At 40.2% G+C, this 16,204-nt stretch overlaps 1 protein-coding gene across 1 annotated transcript in view; it reads left to right on the top strand.

Annotated features, from left to right (window-relative positions):
- TYR (tyrosinase) overlaps window positions 1–4,744 on the top strand; it is a 48,890-nt gene extending 44,146 nt beyond the window's left edge. Inside the window, exon 5 of the mRNA XM_008500497.1 lies at window positions 4,524–4,744. Within this exon, the coding sequence (XP_008498719.1) occupies window positions 4,524–4,744 (221 nt within the window). The remainder of the gene's footprint in view (window positions 1–4,523) is intronic.
- Window positions 4,745–16,204: the final 11,460 nt, after the last annotated feature.

The following is a 16,204-nucleotide window of genomic DNA, read 5'->3' as shown; positions in this document are numbered from 1 at the left end:
CTTTGTCCACCAAGGCTGTGACCCCATCATAAAAGGCCACCAACTCAGTCAGGCAGGACTTGCCCTTAGTGCAGCCGTGTTGGCTGTCAGCAATCACCCCTTTGTTACCTGCTTGCCTTAGCAGAGCCTTCAGGAGGATCTGCTCCATGAAACTGCCAGGCACAGAGGTGAGACTGACTGGCATGGAGTTCCCTGGGTCTCCTTTTTTCCCATTTTTGAAAATGGGGGTTATGTTTTACTTTTTCCCCTCAGCAAGTATGAGCAGAAATTTTGATGGTTATGTAACGATGCTTAATGGGGGAACAGAAATCCGGATTTTTAAAACAGGAATTTTTTTTATTTTGCCTGAGAGCAATTTAGGGGTAGGAAACTCCATTTTGCCGAGTTATTAAGTGCCTAGTAGCATACAGTGTGGTGATCTCAGGCATCCTGTAGCCAGATCTCACCTCTTGTTTGAGAAATTTACATTAGTGAAATATGAAAGAGTGATTATGAAGTGCAATTATTAACTGAGATGGTCAAACAAAAAGCAAACAGTTAGCCTCTGTAAATACTATCAGGTATATTTGATTTATCTCCTCTCAGTACTCCAAAGTATTAAATTTTTGCTGGTATTCCACTCTGCAGATGTGACATTCTTGCCACTGGGTGGGCAGGACTTGACAACTATGTTACTATGCAGAAGTAACAGGCAGAAACAACTCCAATCAACTTCAGCACTGAAAAATTAATTTTAAAGCTGTAATGCAGAAATGTCTTGAGTCTCATTGTTTCTAGAGACAGACACATGATGAAGAGTGGGTCACAGTTTCCTGATTTATTCAGCAGCTTGGTCTGAAGGCAGACCTGAAATGGAGCAAGTTGAATTTGCACCAATGGATACTGTAGCTCTACAATAAACAGCCCTCTGCCACCAAATGAATGGCATCTCTTGAAGCCCAAAGACAGCGCACTGTGGCTGACAGTCTGGAGAAGACTTATTGTCAGAATCATAGAATCATAAAATCATAGAATTGGCTGGGTTGGAAGGGACCTCAGAGATCATCGAGTCCAACCCTTTTACCACCGTTGCAGTTGCTAGACTATGGCACTGAGTGCCACATCCAGTCTCTTTTTAAATATCTCCAGGGACGGAGAATCCACTACTTCCCTGGGCAGCCCATTCCAATGCCGGATCACTCTCTCTGTAAAGAAATTCTTTCTAATATCTAACCTAAATTTCCCCTGGCACAACCCTGCCAAAAACCATGCCCTCTTGTCTTGTTGAAAGTCATCTGGCAAAAGAGACCAACGTCAACCCGGTTACAACCTCCTTTCAGGTAGCTGTAGACAGCAATGAGGTATCCCCTGAGCCTCCTCTTCTCTAGGCTGAACAGCCCCAGCTCTCTCAGCCTCTCCTCATAGGGTCTGTGCTCGAGTCCCTTCAACAGCCTGGTTGCCCTCCTTTGGACCTGAAAGGAGTCCAAAAGTTTATAAAGTTCATAAAGTTTATAAACTTTTTATAAAGACAACTTTATAAAAGATTTTCCAATGTGTAATAATCAGGAGACCCTAATTAAGTATTGGGGACTCTGACCTTTCCACCACTGAAAAGTGATCTTGCCTGAAGACAGACTGAGGGACTCAAATACTTGAATCCCTCTCAGTTCATCTTCCTACATTTTCATTGTAGATGTCTCAATGATATTTCCTTTGCTCAAAAAGGCACAATTAGTGAACCATACACACACACAACAAATTGTAGAAACTGGATAGAAAGAATCTGCTTGCCAGGATAAGAAAGAACTTAAAAGCTTGACCTAGGAAGATATGTTTGTGCTGCTTCAAGGTTTGCTTTAAAATCTGCTGCCCCCTAACTTGCCACATTAGGAGTAGAAAAGCATGCAAAATGGAACAGCAAAACTCCCTGTATCAGTGGGGAATATTGCAACATATAAATGAGAGAAAAATTGATTTGACTGTTCTGAGTTTTTATTTTAACTTGTGGAATTAATCCTGGAAAGACATCACCATACCCTAGTTTACATAGAAGGAATATCTAAAATATATAAATACTCTTTCAAAAATTTTTACATACTACCATATTGTTTTAAACTTTGGGATCCATGATATCAATAATATAGTTTGACATTACAACAAAAGGAAGATCACAGGATGCCCAGTAACACATTGGCCATAGCATATGACTTCAATCATCACAGAATTTCCCAATTAGTATAAATATAGGAGACCCACATTGATTCACCTTAAAATTACACAACTGTGGTTTTCTACCCACTCAAAAACATCCTGTAGCTCACCCCAAATGTGCTGCTTGGTATTTTTAATTACATTTGAAAAGAACCCTTTGATGTGTTAAGAGTAAGAAACTTATTGCTACTAGCTAGAGCTAGCAGACTCTTTGAGAAAAAAGAGTATGTCAAGAGCTGAATGCTAAGACTACGACTGAGGTTAATCACTGCTATTTTCCTATCAGAAAGAGCAAGATGAGGAGATATTGTTGGTATTAGTCACTAATGGGAGAGTAGATGTCAAGCACCAGCCAGACTTGACTTTCTCTTGCTTTGTCATGAACTTATTGACTGAAAGGGCAGTTTTAATCAATGTTTGTGGCAGCTTCCAGGGAGGATTATCATTTCACTCTAAGCTCTGATATGAAAGGAATGGAACTTGCATTCCCTAATATCTCCCTCAAAGCTTCTATATGTTATCCTCACCACCACCAATCCCTTCACCCTTTTCCCAGACAGTCATCAGAAAACACAGTTGATGAATTCCTGGGCCTTGAACAGAGACCAAAATTTTATGGTAATGTAATAGTTGAAATCCCAGTTTACATTATTTTAGCTGGGCCTGTCATAGTTTTCTGTTGTATCATAGTCACAAGTTAACAGATTATAGGGTGTCCTGGGGTGTTCCATCCTCTGCCACTCAAAAGCTTCCATGGCAACTGCATGACATTGATGCCAAACACCCCTTGTGCAACAAAGAATAAACAGGCTGTAGATGCCAGGAGGCGGCTTTTGACTTCGAGTCAATTAGAGAAACTGCATAGTCCAAAGCCAAAAACAAGAGAAGGGCATGTTTGGCTGAATACTAAGATAAAATAAAATAAACTCTTCCCTTCTGAAAGGCCTGCTGTGAAATGTGACATCTCATCATCTTAAAGTCATGTTATGTTTTACCAGTAAGAAGATAGCTCAGATGTTCAACTAAAATTGAGAGAGGAGAAGGTTCAAGGACAGAGAATGGAATTTAAGATGTCACTTAGAAAACTCATGTCCCAGATAAATTCTGCAAGGAAGAGAACTTTGCTCTCTCTCCATAACATTAAAACAGTACCCAGTTCTGGTTATGCATAACTTTTCCTTTAAAGAATCATAGAATGATTTGGGTGGAAAGGTCCTTAAAGATTGTCAAGTTCCAACACCCCAGCCATGGGTAGGGACACTTTCCACTAGACCAAGTTTCTCAAGCTTTGAACATTTCCAGGGAGAGGGCATAAACAGCTTCTCTGGGCAACCTGTTCCAGAATCTCACCCCCCTCATGCTACAGAATTTCTTTATAATGTCCAGCCTAAATCTACCCTATTTCAGTTTGAAACAATTTACACATATTCTGTCACTCCATGCTCTTGTAAAAAGTCCCTCCACAGCTTTTCTGTAGCCTGTTCAGGTCCTGAAAGGGTTTAAAAACATCTCCCTGAAGCCATCTCTTCTCCAGGGTGAACAATCCCAACTCTCTCAGCTTTTCCTCATAGGAGTAATTCTCCAGCCCTCTAAAATTCTTCAGAGCCCTTCTCTGGACCCACTACAACATCTCCATGTCCTCCCCATGTTAGGGGATTAAAAAAAAAATTAATGAAAGGAAGTTGGTTTGTTTCATTTTTATTTCCCACCCAACCTTTGGTTAAAACAAGGATCTCCTTGCTGCAAGAAGTTGTGATAAAAGTTCAAAAAGCAGTTAGGAAAGGCTGATAGAAGGAAAAGAAATCCAGCCATGACTATTAAGTACATCAACATCACATTTGGTTTAGGAAATCCCTGAATTGCAAATTGTTGAGTCTGGGTAAGTATTTTGTCACAGGATTGTAATAGGCTTGACCGGTTCTTTATCTCTTCCTAATGCTCTGTTTTTGTTATTGAGGATGCTGAGCTAGAACAAACTCTGCCTATGCTATATCAGACTTCTTGGGTCATAGTCATACAGTTTATCAAAACCATAGACATCACTGGGGACACTGAACTCTGCTTCCACCTTCAATATGAAAATTAAGACATATGTGGTCTGAAGAGATTTTTTTAAAACTATTTGTGACCTTCTGACAATTTTTACAAATGTAGTCACTGTTCTCACTCAGGCTTCCAGTATTATCTGTTTTACAAATCTATAAAGTGATAATATATTGCATCATGTAAAAGGACCTTTCTTTTTATATTCTTTTTATATTGATTTTTTGACGGGTTGGTTAGTTGGTTGTTTTTTTATGTTGATTTTGTGGTTTTCTTTTTGTTTTTTTCAGTGGTTTTTTCTGTCCATGAGTTTTTAATACCCTACCTTGAGGAAGCCCGTCAGATCTGGGTTTGGCTGCTTGGATCAGCTGTGACTGGAGGCATAATTGCTGCTGTGCTCACAGGGCTCATCCTGACTTGGTGGAAGAAAAGAAAAACTTCTTCAGAGATACAACCCTTGCTCACAGAAAGTGAAGATTACAACAATATATCTTATCAATCCAATTTTTAGAGGCCTTCAGTAACTCAGTGATGTTCCTAAGGTGCTAATCAAGCATGCAGTGTTTGATTCATGTTTACAAATACCTTGTTGAGATGTGCTGCATAAGCAGGATGGGCAGTCTTGCTCCTCAAGCTTCTTGTAACCTCCAGTATTGTAGTATATTATCAGATCCACTCCTTTAAAGTTCTCCTAGATCCAACATAAGTTACCAGGCCACTCAAAGACCACCATGTATTTCCTATGCTTGATTAAATAATGCTCCTTTGAAACCATTTGTTGGCATTTGCAGTTGGCTTTGCTATGTAATTCTATGCTCTTTTATTTGTTCTTTTACAACTGTAAGCTGCAAACCCAACAGCTCAATCCATGTGATTGGTGTGTGTGTTTAGTGAGAGGTGCTTCAGAACCATCAGTGTCACATTCACTCTGTGTTTGATTGTAAGAACAGAAAAAGCCCTTTGGTTTAGTGAGAAAAATATGGGGTGTCTCAGAGTACATGACCATCAGACACATTTTTATTCTAGGACAGAAGTATTTTGTTTGTCCTTGATTGAATGCCATAGGAGGCAGAAAATGGGATCTCAGAAACACTTCTCTCATCTGCTCCAGTTATTCATCTTCCATACAAAATCACATTCCTTTAGGGATCTGAGAGATTTTCAGAGATGAAACCTAGTCTCACCATGTCCACCTCTGTTTAGTTTGACTTAATGATTGCTCATATTATGGTTGACTTGGTTGCTCAGTATGATATATTCCATATATGTACCTATATAGATCAAAATAAGGTGTGGTCAGATGGCCCTGCCTGGACACCAGGTGCTCACCAAAGCTCTTCTGTCACTCCCTTTCTCAGCAGGACTGGGGAAATAAAATATTACAAAAGGCTCATGGGTTGCCAGTCAAAAGCACCAATTCAGAAAAGCATGAATATCATTCCTCTAGTTAATAAATGCCATGGGACCCCTCAGATATGTTATTTTTCTCTCACAACAGTCTCATGCAATTATTTTGATATTTTTCAACTGGCCATCTACACAGATCCACTGCCATTTCAGGGCAATTGTACTGGGGTTGTCCTGAAACACAGAAACAGGAATTCTTTAGAGAGCAGAGGAGACACAAAACACTAAGAGCTGGTGTATCTGTTGGGAAGGGTCCAACTAGAGCAGACGTTTCTATAGGAGATGTCCTGTGATTTTCACATCAAAGTGTTAATATCCCTCTCCTGCTGTGGAAATCTTGCTTTCAAGGGTCATACAAGGACATTTGCAGTCCCCCAGCTACCCTTGAATGAACAGTAATAGTCACAGAAACAGCCAAAACAGAAGATGGGAATTAAACTACCACTATATTCCACTTGCTATAGAAGTAATCTGCTCCCTCAAATCAAATCATATCCCATCTCCAGGAGCTAAGTGCTTGAGTGGTTCCTGCTGATTTGCTCCGTTGGTCTGGTTCAGGAAGGCACAGGCTGAAATCACCTCCAGCTCAGCAAAGCGTAGGCTTTTACTGAACTGAAGCTGTTCTCTCATGTGAAAGACCCTGGTCTTAAATGCAGGAGAGGTATCTCTTTTCCTGTGGCTTCTGATTGATGATCTAAGATACTAATAGATGAATCCTCTCCAATATCTTAGAAAGTATTAAAAACAAGTACAATACATGGGATTTAAAATGTTTCTTGGCACTGAGGCATAGGCAGGAGGAAAGCAATTATAGTATGATAATATTTCAAGTAGTTTGATCAGTAGTTTAATTTGCATTTTATATAAGACAGAATATTCCATTGATAGAAATAAATATTAGTGGTAGTGGTCAATATTTAAATATTGACTTCACACAGTCCCATAAACACAAAGGGCTTTATGTAGTCTATTTAAGGACTCAATCTACAAGTAGGAATTATGTGCTTAATTTCTCTGGATTACTACAACTAATTAAAATAGAAGGAAAAAAATCTGTGTTGGGATGTAGTGAAAACACTTTTTGGTGCTAAGTGATTCTTCCAAAAACCTTGCTTGTTGTCTTCAGTAATGATGTTTGGCTAAAATATTTAAAATTATTATGTGATCCTTACTCTGAAAAATTCTTCTGAACAAGGTAACTGGAAAACTTTGAAAGAGGAATCTTTGGAGATAGAGAAGGGTGAGATTAAAATAAAAAGTGCTTTTTATTCCATAACTGTTAACAGAAGCCTATGTGTCATGATTGCTTGGGAATATTGGACTCCCTGTTCCTTCCAAGCTCTACTGGGCAGATGGAGAGCTGCAAACACAAAAACAGTAGCACCCACAGTGGAGCTGAGATATGCAGACCTATCAAGAGTCAAAATTCCATGGGCTCCCAGGGGCTAACCAGGATGAGAGGTGTCTCCTGTGGGAGTCTGCAGTCAGTACACTTCTGGGATCCTCAGTACTGGAGTTAAAGTGTGACAGGAATATGTCAGAGTTACACACCTCAGAACTCCCAAATGTCTACCTTTGAGACAGTCTGAATGTCTGCGGCAGTCTGAGACAGACTATGACAGAACCTTGATCCATGTTTGGGTTAATGCTCTGGCAGGAAGACACCTCATGTGTTTCACTGTAAGTTTGTTGAAAAAAAAAATGCCTTTCTGCAACATATGTCAGGTCAGCAAAGTGATATTTTCCTTTGTAAAGTTGTTCTCATAGAAAAATATTACCTATATTAAGCAAGTTTATCTCAGCCTTTACAGTATTCCATGGGTATTTCACTATCTTTGGTGATAGTGTTTCATTTTCACATCAGCTAGGGTCATTTTTACATCACCACTTCTCAAAGGATGTGGCCAACAATTAACTTCTAATTCAGCTCCTCAGCTGGTGGTGTTTTCTCCACAGATCTTCAATAGTGTTTCCTGAGTCTTCCTCCTTTGGCCACAGCAACTCATCATCTGTGAAAGGATGAAAGTGGAGCTTTGGCTCATGACATCTTTTAAATCCTACTTTTTTGCCATCTCTGGCTCATCTCTTCTTCCCAAAAGCATGAAATGCATAATACATACCTTGTGACCAAACATGTGACCTATTAGTTAAAGTCTCTTTGTGCTCATCTCAGAACATCTACAAATTCTGAGCCAAGTTTTTCCTTTCTCTTTTCTTCAGTCAAGGAGCTAATAGCTAATAGCTTTGTTTCTTCCCCTAGAAGTTTCATCACAGAGACGTCAGCCTAGCTCCAACCAAAAAATGGGCATTTGTATCCCCTTCAATACTTGCAGGGATAACCCCAAGCATTTTTTCCTTTTAACCCTCATTCACCATAGCAGATGTCAGGTCTTCTCTGAGAGGAAACAAAGAACACAGTAGGCTGATGACGCATACACTCTTCAGAAGTGTGTCTGACCCTGAGTACATGAAAACCAAATTGATCCTCTTTTCTGAGGAAGCTAAGTTCCTCCAGAGAGGGAAGTGAACACCACTGTCAGATGACGATTGACTGCACCAATCTTAAAGCAACAATTTTGGGACAGAGGAAATTATGCTGTGGACATGTCTAAACCTTTCCATTGATGTTCTGGAGACCAGGCATGTTAGCTTGGACCATCCACCTAGCTTCTGGATGGGTCAGAAGGAGAGAGAAGACTTCTTCATCACCATGGCACTACATGGACTCTTGAGGCATCTCACTTGCACCAAAAGGAGATGATGTGCTTTCTGTCTGCAGGCTACAAATGCAATGACAAGGTTGTCTTCTCAGGGTCATGCTCAGGGCTGTGATTACTCCTGTGCTCACACATATATAAGAGGAATGTTGAAGCACCTCTTTTCATCATAGATGCTTTTCTGAGATGAGACACAGAGGTCCTGCATATTTTTTTTAAATTGTAAATAATGTAATGCCATGAACTTAAAACCTTGCCTTTATTTTTTTCCTTTTGCTGGCCATGGTGAGTTGAAACCATGAAATTTTCCTTTGACATTAGGCAGTTAGTTAAGAACTGGGGAGTCAATTCTGATAGGATCAGGGCTGAAAATATGGCATTACAGTGCTTGGTGCCTTAAAATCTAGATGCTGTGTATGTAGATCATGTAATCACATCAGCCTTGGCCCCAGTGGTCATTGAAGTTAGGCTTGTCTGAAAGTATTTTTTAGATGAGCATCCCACCAGCTTCAGCTTCCAAGGACATATTTGCAGTGTCAGCACCATGTTGTTTCACATAATGAAACAAAAATAAGGTATGGCTGATGTTCAGAAATCTTCTACAGGATACCTGCAGCTTCATTATATTATACACAGCATTGTGTCTCTCTGGCCTTTGCAGGAGACTGTTACCTCTGTGAAGTCTTTTATTTTCTAGCCTGGTCTATTTTCTAGTCCTGGTCTTGGACTATTAAGAGTCATATTTAGTCAAGACAGGACAATGAGCAGCTGCCAGTCTTTTTCATTCTGTTCTCTCTCCCCATTTTTCTCAAATTTGTATTTTTAGCACCTGTCATCTCCATTGAGTTAAATCTGTAATTCACCATCTGTGTATAGACATGTAGGGATTCAAGCCTTTTTGAATCAATCTCCATAGTGAGCTGAAAATTGGCAGCAATGAGACCTTCTCATTAAAGATGGCCTTTCAATGTAATTTTTTTTATAAGCTCCAAATTAGATACAAAGTATCTCTAATTATTATAACTATTTAACTACAGAAAAACAACTTATTTCTGCATATCCACCTTGCATCCATTTGACTCCCTGATGTCCAATTTTATATATGGATATTTGTCCAGGAGTCTTCCTTTTACCTCCTCCTGTTGAGGGCATCAGCCATGCAGAATTCACACTGTGCCAAGAAGTTCTGGAAATCTGGATTAGTAAAATATATGGAGAAACTAGTTCTTTCTATGCATCCAGACAAAATCCCCTTTGAGACTCAGCAATAAACATTAATTCTAGATACTGGAGGGCTTGGTCGTGTGATTGTCCCACATTATTGAGGCTGGTATAGTGATGCCACTGCAAAACAGCTCATGGGGTGGTATCTGAGAGTGTCATTGCCTTGGGTTAGTGCAGTGGTGTTTTGGAACTGGGAGGGCCACAGAGGTGGCTCCTGTGAAAAGCTGATGGAACCTCCCCTGATTCCAATCCTGTCTCTGCCTCTGGCCAAGGCTGAGCAGATATGGAAAGCTGGATGTGCCTCTGCAAGTAGCAGGTTCAAGAGAGGGGAAACAAAACTGCAAAAATGTAAAAAAAGAGACCTGCAGAGCAGAGGAGAGGAGGAGGTGAGAGAACATAGATACAGAAAAGACACCAAGTCAGTGAAGAAGGAGGGGGAAAGGTCACCAAGCAGAGATTTTCCTGCAGCCCATGGTGAGATGGCAGCTGTACCTCTGTAACCAATGGAGGAGCAGGGTGAAGCTGTCTTTGAAGGAGCACTGTGGGGTAAATGTGGATTTGTAGCCCTTGAAGTGTCACAGGCATGCAGACGTGAAGCTGCAGCCTGTGTGGGATCAGAGAGGGGGCAGATGAGGCTCTGTAGCTGTGGAAGACCCTGTGCCATGGGTCTGTGGGCAGCTGTGGCCCCAGTGTCCCCAGTGCCCCCAGTGCCTGAGGGACTACACCTGGTGGGAGGGACTGAGGTCAGAGGGGGTTGTGAAGGACTCTCACCCATGAGAAGGACTTTGCATTGGAGCAGAGGAAAAATGTGAGGAGTCCTCCCCCTGAGGAGGAAGGAGCAGCAGAAACACGGTGTGGGGAACTGACCCTAAACACCCCTGCCCCTTCCCTGTGTCCTGAAGGGGAGACAGGAGGAGAGCAATCCAGGCCTGGGAAGAAGAGAGGGGTGGGGAGGTAAGGTATTAAGATCTGTTCATATTTTCTCTTTCTCCATGTAGATTAAATTAGGTTTTTTTCCTTCCCAAGTTGAACCAGTCTGGTTTTTTGCCTGTTACTTCAACTGGGGAATGGAAACCTCCCTGTCCTTGTCTCAATTAAGGAGCCTTTGGGTGGATTTTCTCCTCCCTGTCCTGCAGTGGGGGTGGGGGGGGTGAGTGAGCCAAGGCCTGATTGGTACCAACTGGACCTAAACTGTGACATTTTTGGTGAACCAGCCAGGAGACAAGGAGTGGCAAAGGGCAAAACATAGACTGGACAATGTTAGTGAATGGATTGATTGTGTAGGATTTTGGTTTTTATAATTGTGAAAGGGTGGATTGTGTGTAAATGTTCCACTGCAGTTTGGTATTGTCCTCTCAAACTAGGACAGTCATGCTTAGACAATAATAAGCAAATAAGGAATTTTCAGGTCGATCAGGCTCTAGACAAATTTTCACACATTTTTTTGCAATCATAACAATGTTAAAATGTTTCTGGCTTGAATTGTTTCTTGGAGTATTTAAGCACAATCATTTCATTGTGCTACAGTTTAAAACTTCTGTACATCTTTACAAGCACTTCTGACAACAGTATAATAAATATTATAAGGCAAATAGTCTGAAGGGCCTCTTAAGTCTTCAGACAGAGCCATGCACCAGGCTTTCCTTCCCTTGCATACCAACACAACCCATCTTGTAATCAGATCTGGTTTTCTCCACCAGTGACTGATGCTGATGAGCTTTTTTGCAACATTAATGCCATTACTCACCTTCATTCCTTTGTGAAACCTATAAATAGTCCACACGCAGCACAGAAAAAAACAAACAAACATATTTCTGAGAGAAAGTGCTAGAAGCTTAAGTTCATGCAAAGACATGAACATTATAAAAATGTTATGGCTATTTTATCACAGAGCTGAACATTTCAGGAACATCTGCTAATAAGAATTTGAAGGCCTGGGCTGTCTTCTCATAAATTTGCTGGGAGATTGGCAGTGTGGAAAATAGGGGTCCATTAATGGTGCTCTGCCGAATTTACTGTGGGCTGATTCCACTGTCAGATGACCTGCCTGTATAAGATGAAATATACACACGGTTAGGTAGTTGGAATAGTATCAAATGATCAAAATTATGACAGTACCAGTGTAAAGAACTATTTATTGGTGTAGTTTTGAGAAAATGGTTTCTGACTGAAGCACAACACACATCCCAGAGAGACAGAACTGTAGCCATTATCTGATAGCAAAATACATATACTCAGAGCAACTGAGAGGTGCTACATAACTGTATTGTGTATGTATATATATAATGTGTATACATATGTGTATAGACAGCCTTATAAGGATTCCTTTTCCTTTTCACCTGTCATCTGGATAACATTACAGACATTTATATCAAGAACAAGTGAATATATGATTTGACAAGTCAGAAGAGCAGCAATTTGTTTTAGCTTTGATCTTGTCAATTAATGTCACAGAGACAATGGAAGATACAGACGACCAGAGAATACAGACTCCGTCATCATGGACTTTTAAAGCCAGTTTAAGTTTTGTTTTAATCTTTAAATTCTATATCCTGTGGTCCTAATTATTTAATCCAAAAGGCTGACTTTCAAAGCATCAACCTTGTATTAACATTCAGGGAGAATCAGGCTCTGGACAACTCTTATGTGAGAGCTTAAATAAAAATGAGACATTTCTGTCTTCCCTACTGCTATCAGAAAAGGTACTTGTCACTTCAGAAAATCAGATCACTTCCAGTCGGAAAGGCTTTTTCTTTTCAGTGGAATAAGAATGCTTAAAGCCACAAGCCTAGATACCAGGTCTTAAAAATTACAGACTCTGGTCTCATCCTATGAGCCATGGGACTCTGGAGCACCAACAAGGATGTCTGCAGGATGTCTGTCACTTTAGAAATTGTGTTTAGAGGTCAAGATACAGATGATAGAGGAATTATTGCAGTCACTATAATTACAATGGCATTCTTCTGCAAGGAGATATACTGCTGTAAAAAGCTACAGAGAGGCTCATTTTGAAAATTAATTTGTAGAGAGGTCAGAAACTTTGGGATAACAGAATTGATTTTCAGAAAAACCAAAAGAACATTTTTGGGAAGGGAGATAGGACAAGTTGTTGGTTATTCAGACCATCAGTCATCACTCAACAAAGAACAATTTTAGATCACTGTTATTAAGCTCAGTCTAATACTCACACATATGCTAAACAAGACAGCAGAAAGAGTAACGATAAAACATGGAGCCATTAAATTAATGAGAATTAAATTTGTGAGGAGATGGAAAAGGAAAATTAATGAGAAGTGCAGATGATTTTAAATTAGCTGACATAGAAAAATGATGATGGGTTTTCAGGAGAAACAATTCTAGTTACATTGATTAGAAATCATTCTGATGTGCCACTCTTCAGCCCTTCTGTAAGATCCATGTAGCTGTAAAGCACATTTAAGGCTTAACATCAAGTTCCATGCAGTCAAAAAGGCTGGACTGCACAGATACTCCCAGATTTCAGGAGGGTGGTGGAACCAGAAATGGGGTACCTTTCCCTTTTACCCCAGAATTCAGAATCAGGAAAGGGTAAGGAACCACCTAGGTATGTTCCTCAGAGGGTTTCAATTGTGTAACTCACTTTTCAGGTGCTTCTACAGCTGAGTTGTTCTAGGGCAGGGCAGCCAGCTCACACTTAATCAGTGCCAATATTTGCAGCCGATAATGTGCTGTATTCTCTGGATAAATAAGTACTTAACCATAACATCAAAGGAGGGGAAAAAGAACTTTTGAAAAAAGTATGCTGAAATGCAAAAATCCAAGTCAGGTAAATCAGATCTCCCTGGAGGTCTTCAAAGGCTTTCATTTCTCTCCCTTTTACTTCTCCCCACTGATTATGAGAGAAAGGTGTTAATTTATTTTAAGAGTTTTGGTTCATTAAATAACTGAAATTCCATGAGAGGCTGGTGCCTGTATGGGGCAGACAGCTGCTGCTCAGTCCATGGTTACTGCTTCTCTCTAAAAAGGCTCATCCATTAGCAGTAGCAGACTCGGCCTTCCATTGCCTACCCTTCTGCTCACCTTGTTATTGAGAATTTATCATGATCAGTGGTGCCCAGACAGTGCTGATGAGGGGAAGAGGATGCTAGGACATCTCTTCTGCTAGGAAAACAACAGACTGCAATCATTTGCCTGCTGCTCAGTGTAAGGAGTTTCCTTTTTGCTCCAGCATTTTTAGCCAGGTTTTGTCCAAATACAAGGTTCTCTAATTTTTGTACTCCCCTTCTCCTGCTCTTGTATGAACAGTAAGATTTATCTCATGATCACATGCATTTGTGAAATGTATTTTTCCCCATAAAAAATCTTCAAATATCAGACAAAAAAATCAAAGTTCATGAGCCAAAACACATTTTGCCAAACCTCATTACTTGGCCAGGGGAAAGTGAGTTTTTTATCCTTTAAGAAAGGATATTCTGCTTAATGAAAAACAATGCAACAATATTAGAAGGTACTATTTTTTCCTCTGATAGCTCTGCCCAATGTGTCACTGACCCTGTGTTTATTTAAACACCTTTTACATTCCCACAGCTCAGGAACTTCTCTGAAGTAGAGACATTAACTTCCTATATATATTTTTAACATAACAGGTTTGTTCTTTTTTTTTTTTTTTCTTTTTTTCTCTAGCTGAAGTTAAACTCCTCATTCTGAAGGGATGATACATATTTCACCATTATATCAACACTGCTCTGGAATGAGGAAGCAAAACCTACAGCCTTGAAATTGTGTGTTATTTCTCAAAACTAAATAACAAAAATTTTTGAAAGCCATTTGAAAAGTTCCAGAAAAGTCTTCATACTTTAATTAATCCATGCTTCACATGTAATCTTCTTGATTAGGTGGACAGTTGACAAGCAAAAAGACCCCAGCCACATTACTGGGAAGTGGATTGTGAATTTTAATATAAATGTTTCCAATTTGACCTAGAATCAGCAATGTCTGAGAGATCACAATCCAATATCTGCTCTCATTAAGATCAATCCAGAGCAGTTCAGTCTGAGCAAGTGCTTCAAATAAAACACACTGTGAGTTACTTTACCAGAGTGATCAGATGAAAGCAAATGCCCAGATCATGTTCCCCTCAGTCAGGTTCTCAAGTGTTCATCTTAAATGGGAAAGATTATTACATACTTCTAGTGTCGGAGACAACTTTATGCATCATTGATTTTGGTGTGTTAGGGTCAGCAGGTGCTGTTTTCTGTTGCCACTGTGTTCTAAATATGGACATGCAGAGCACAGAATACTCATGTTTTTCTAATTTGCAGTGGTATGATAACTGTATATGAAAATGAAATGCTATATTCTGCTTCTGAACTGGTCTCATTACTGCAGATACAAAACTATATTGGGCACAGTCCTTAATTATGAATGGCCTGGATTTATCAGAATTTTCAAGGGGTGGTTGGCGGGTTGACCTTGGCTGGATGTCAGGTGCTCCCCAAGCTGCTCTAATCACTCTCCTCAGCAGGATGGGAGCAGGACAAAATAAGATGACAAAAAACTCATGTGTCAACATAAAGAATGTGCATGGAAGCAAAGGAAAACAAAGGATTTATTCCACACTTCCCATCAGCAAGTGATATCCAAACACTTCCTGAGAAGCAGGGCTTCAGTGCACACAGTGGTTACTCCAGAAGACAGATGTCAGAAATAACAAATGCCCTCCCATTCTTCCCCTTGTTTCTTAGCTTTTATTGCTGAGCAGACATCATATGGTATGGAATATCCCCTTGGTCAGTTGGGTCAGCTCTCCTGGATATGTACCCTCCCAAGATCTTGCCCACCCCCAGCCTACTGGTGAGGGGGAATGTAGGAGAAACAGCCTTGATGCTGTGACAACAGTGCTCAGCAGTAGCAAAAAAACACTGGTGTGTTTTCAATACCTTTCTAGTCACCAGTACAAAGCATAGGACGACTAGGACTGGGGAAAATAAACTTCATCTTGGCCTGATCCAGAACTGGGTGGTACATGGAGTAAATATGTGCATTCAGAAAAGGATACTGAGTGGCTAATCAAGGGGCCCTACAACAATTTTTGTATTTTGGGTATCCCACCCAGCTCCCTGCTTGTCATTCCAGAGGGTCCTCTGCAGCATGTCTGCCAACCCTGTGTGGATTGTTTAGGGCATCTCAGCGTTACAGCCACTGTTTAAGCAGTGAAATTCCAGCCTGTGCTGCCAGTAGTAATACATACACACATATGCATACACACACAATGCTTCCACAATTAAAGCAGTATGTTGTTAATTAAAACCAGGTCACAAACAGCAACTCAACCATGTTTTACTCAGTCTTAGAATGGTTGTTTATTCCAAAGTCATGAAGCTTCCTGTAAAGTGAATACTTTGAGAGTACAGTGCCATAATTACATGATGTATAAATGTATGGTGCTTTGTCAAATACAATAAGAGACATAAACTCACATTAGGGTGTCCTGCTAATAAAACAATGTAAAAATAACATCCGAACAGCAACAGAACTCAGCAGCCAAATACTTTCCTTGTTAGGAGTGTAATTAAGATACAATGGCTAATTCAGCCTAGTATTTTTAGAAAGAACCATCTTTTCCATATTGCAACCAGAATTTC

Source organism: Calypte anna, chromosome 1, assembly GCF_003957555.1.
Source record: "Calypte anna isolate BGI_N300 chromosome 1, bCalAnn1_v1.p, whole genome shotgun sequence".
Taxonomy (NCBI): Eukaryota; Metazoa; Chordata; class Aves; order Apodiformes; family Trochilidae; genus Calypte; species Calypte anna.
The sequence above is the reverse complement of the archived record's forward strand: the minus strand, read 5'-3'. Positions and strand labels throughout refer to the sequence as shown.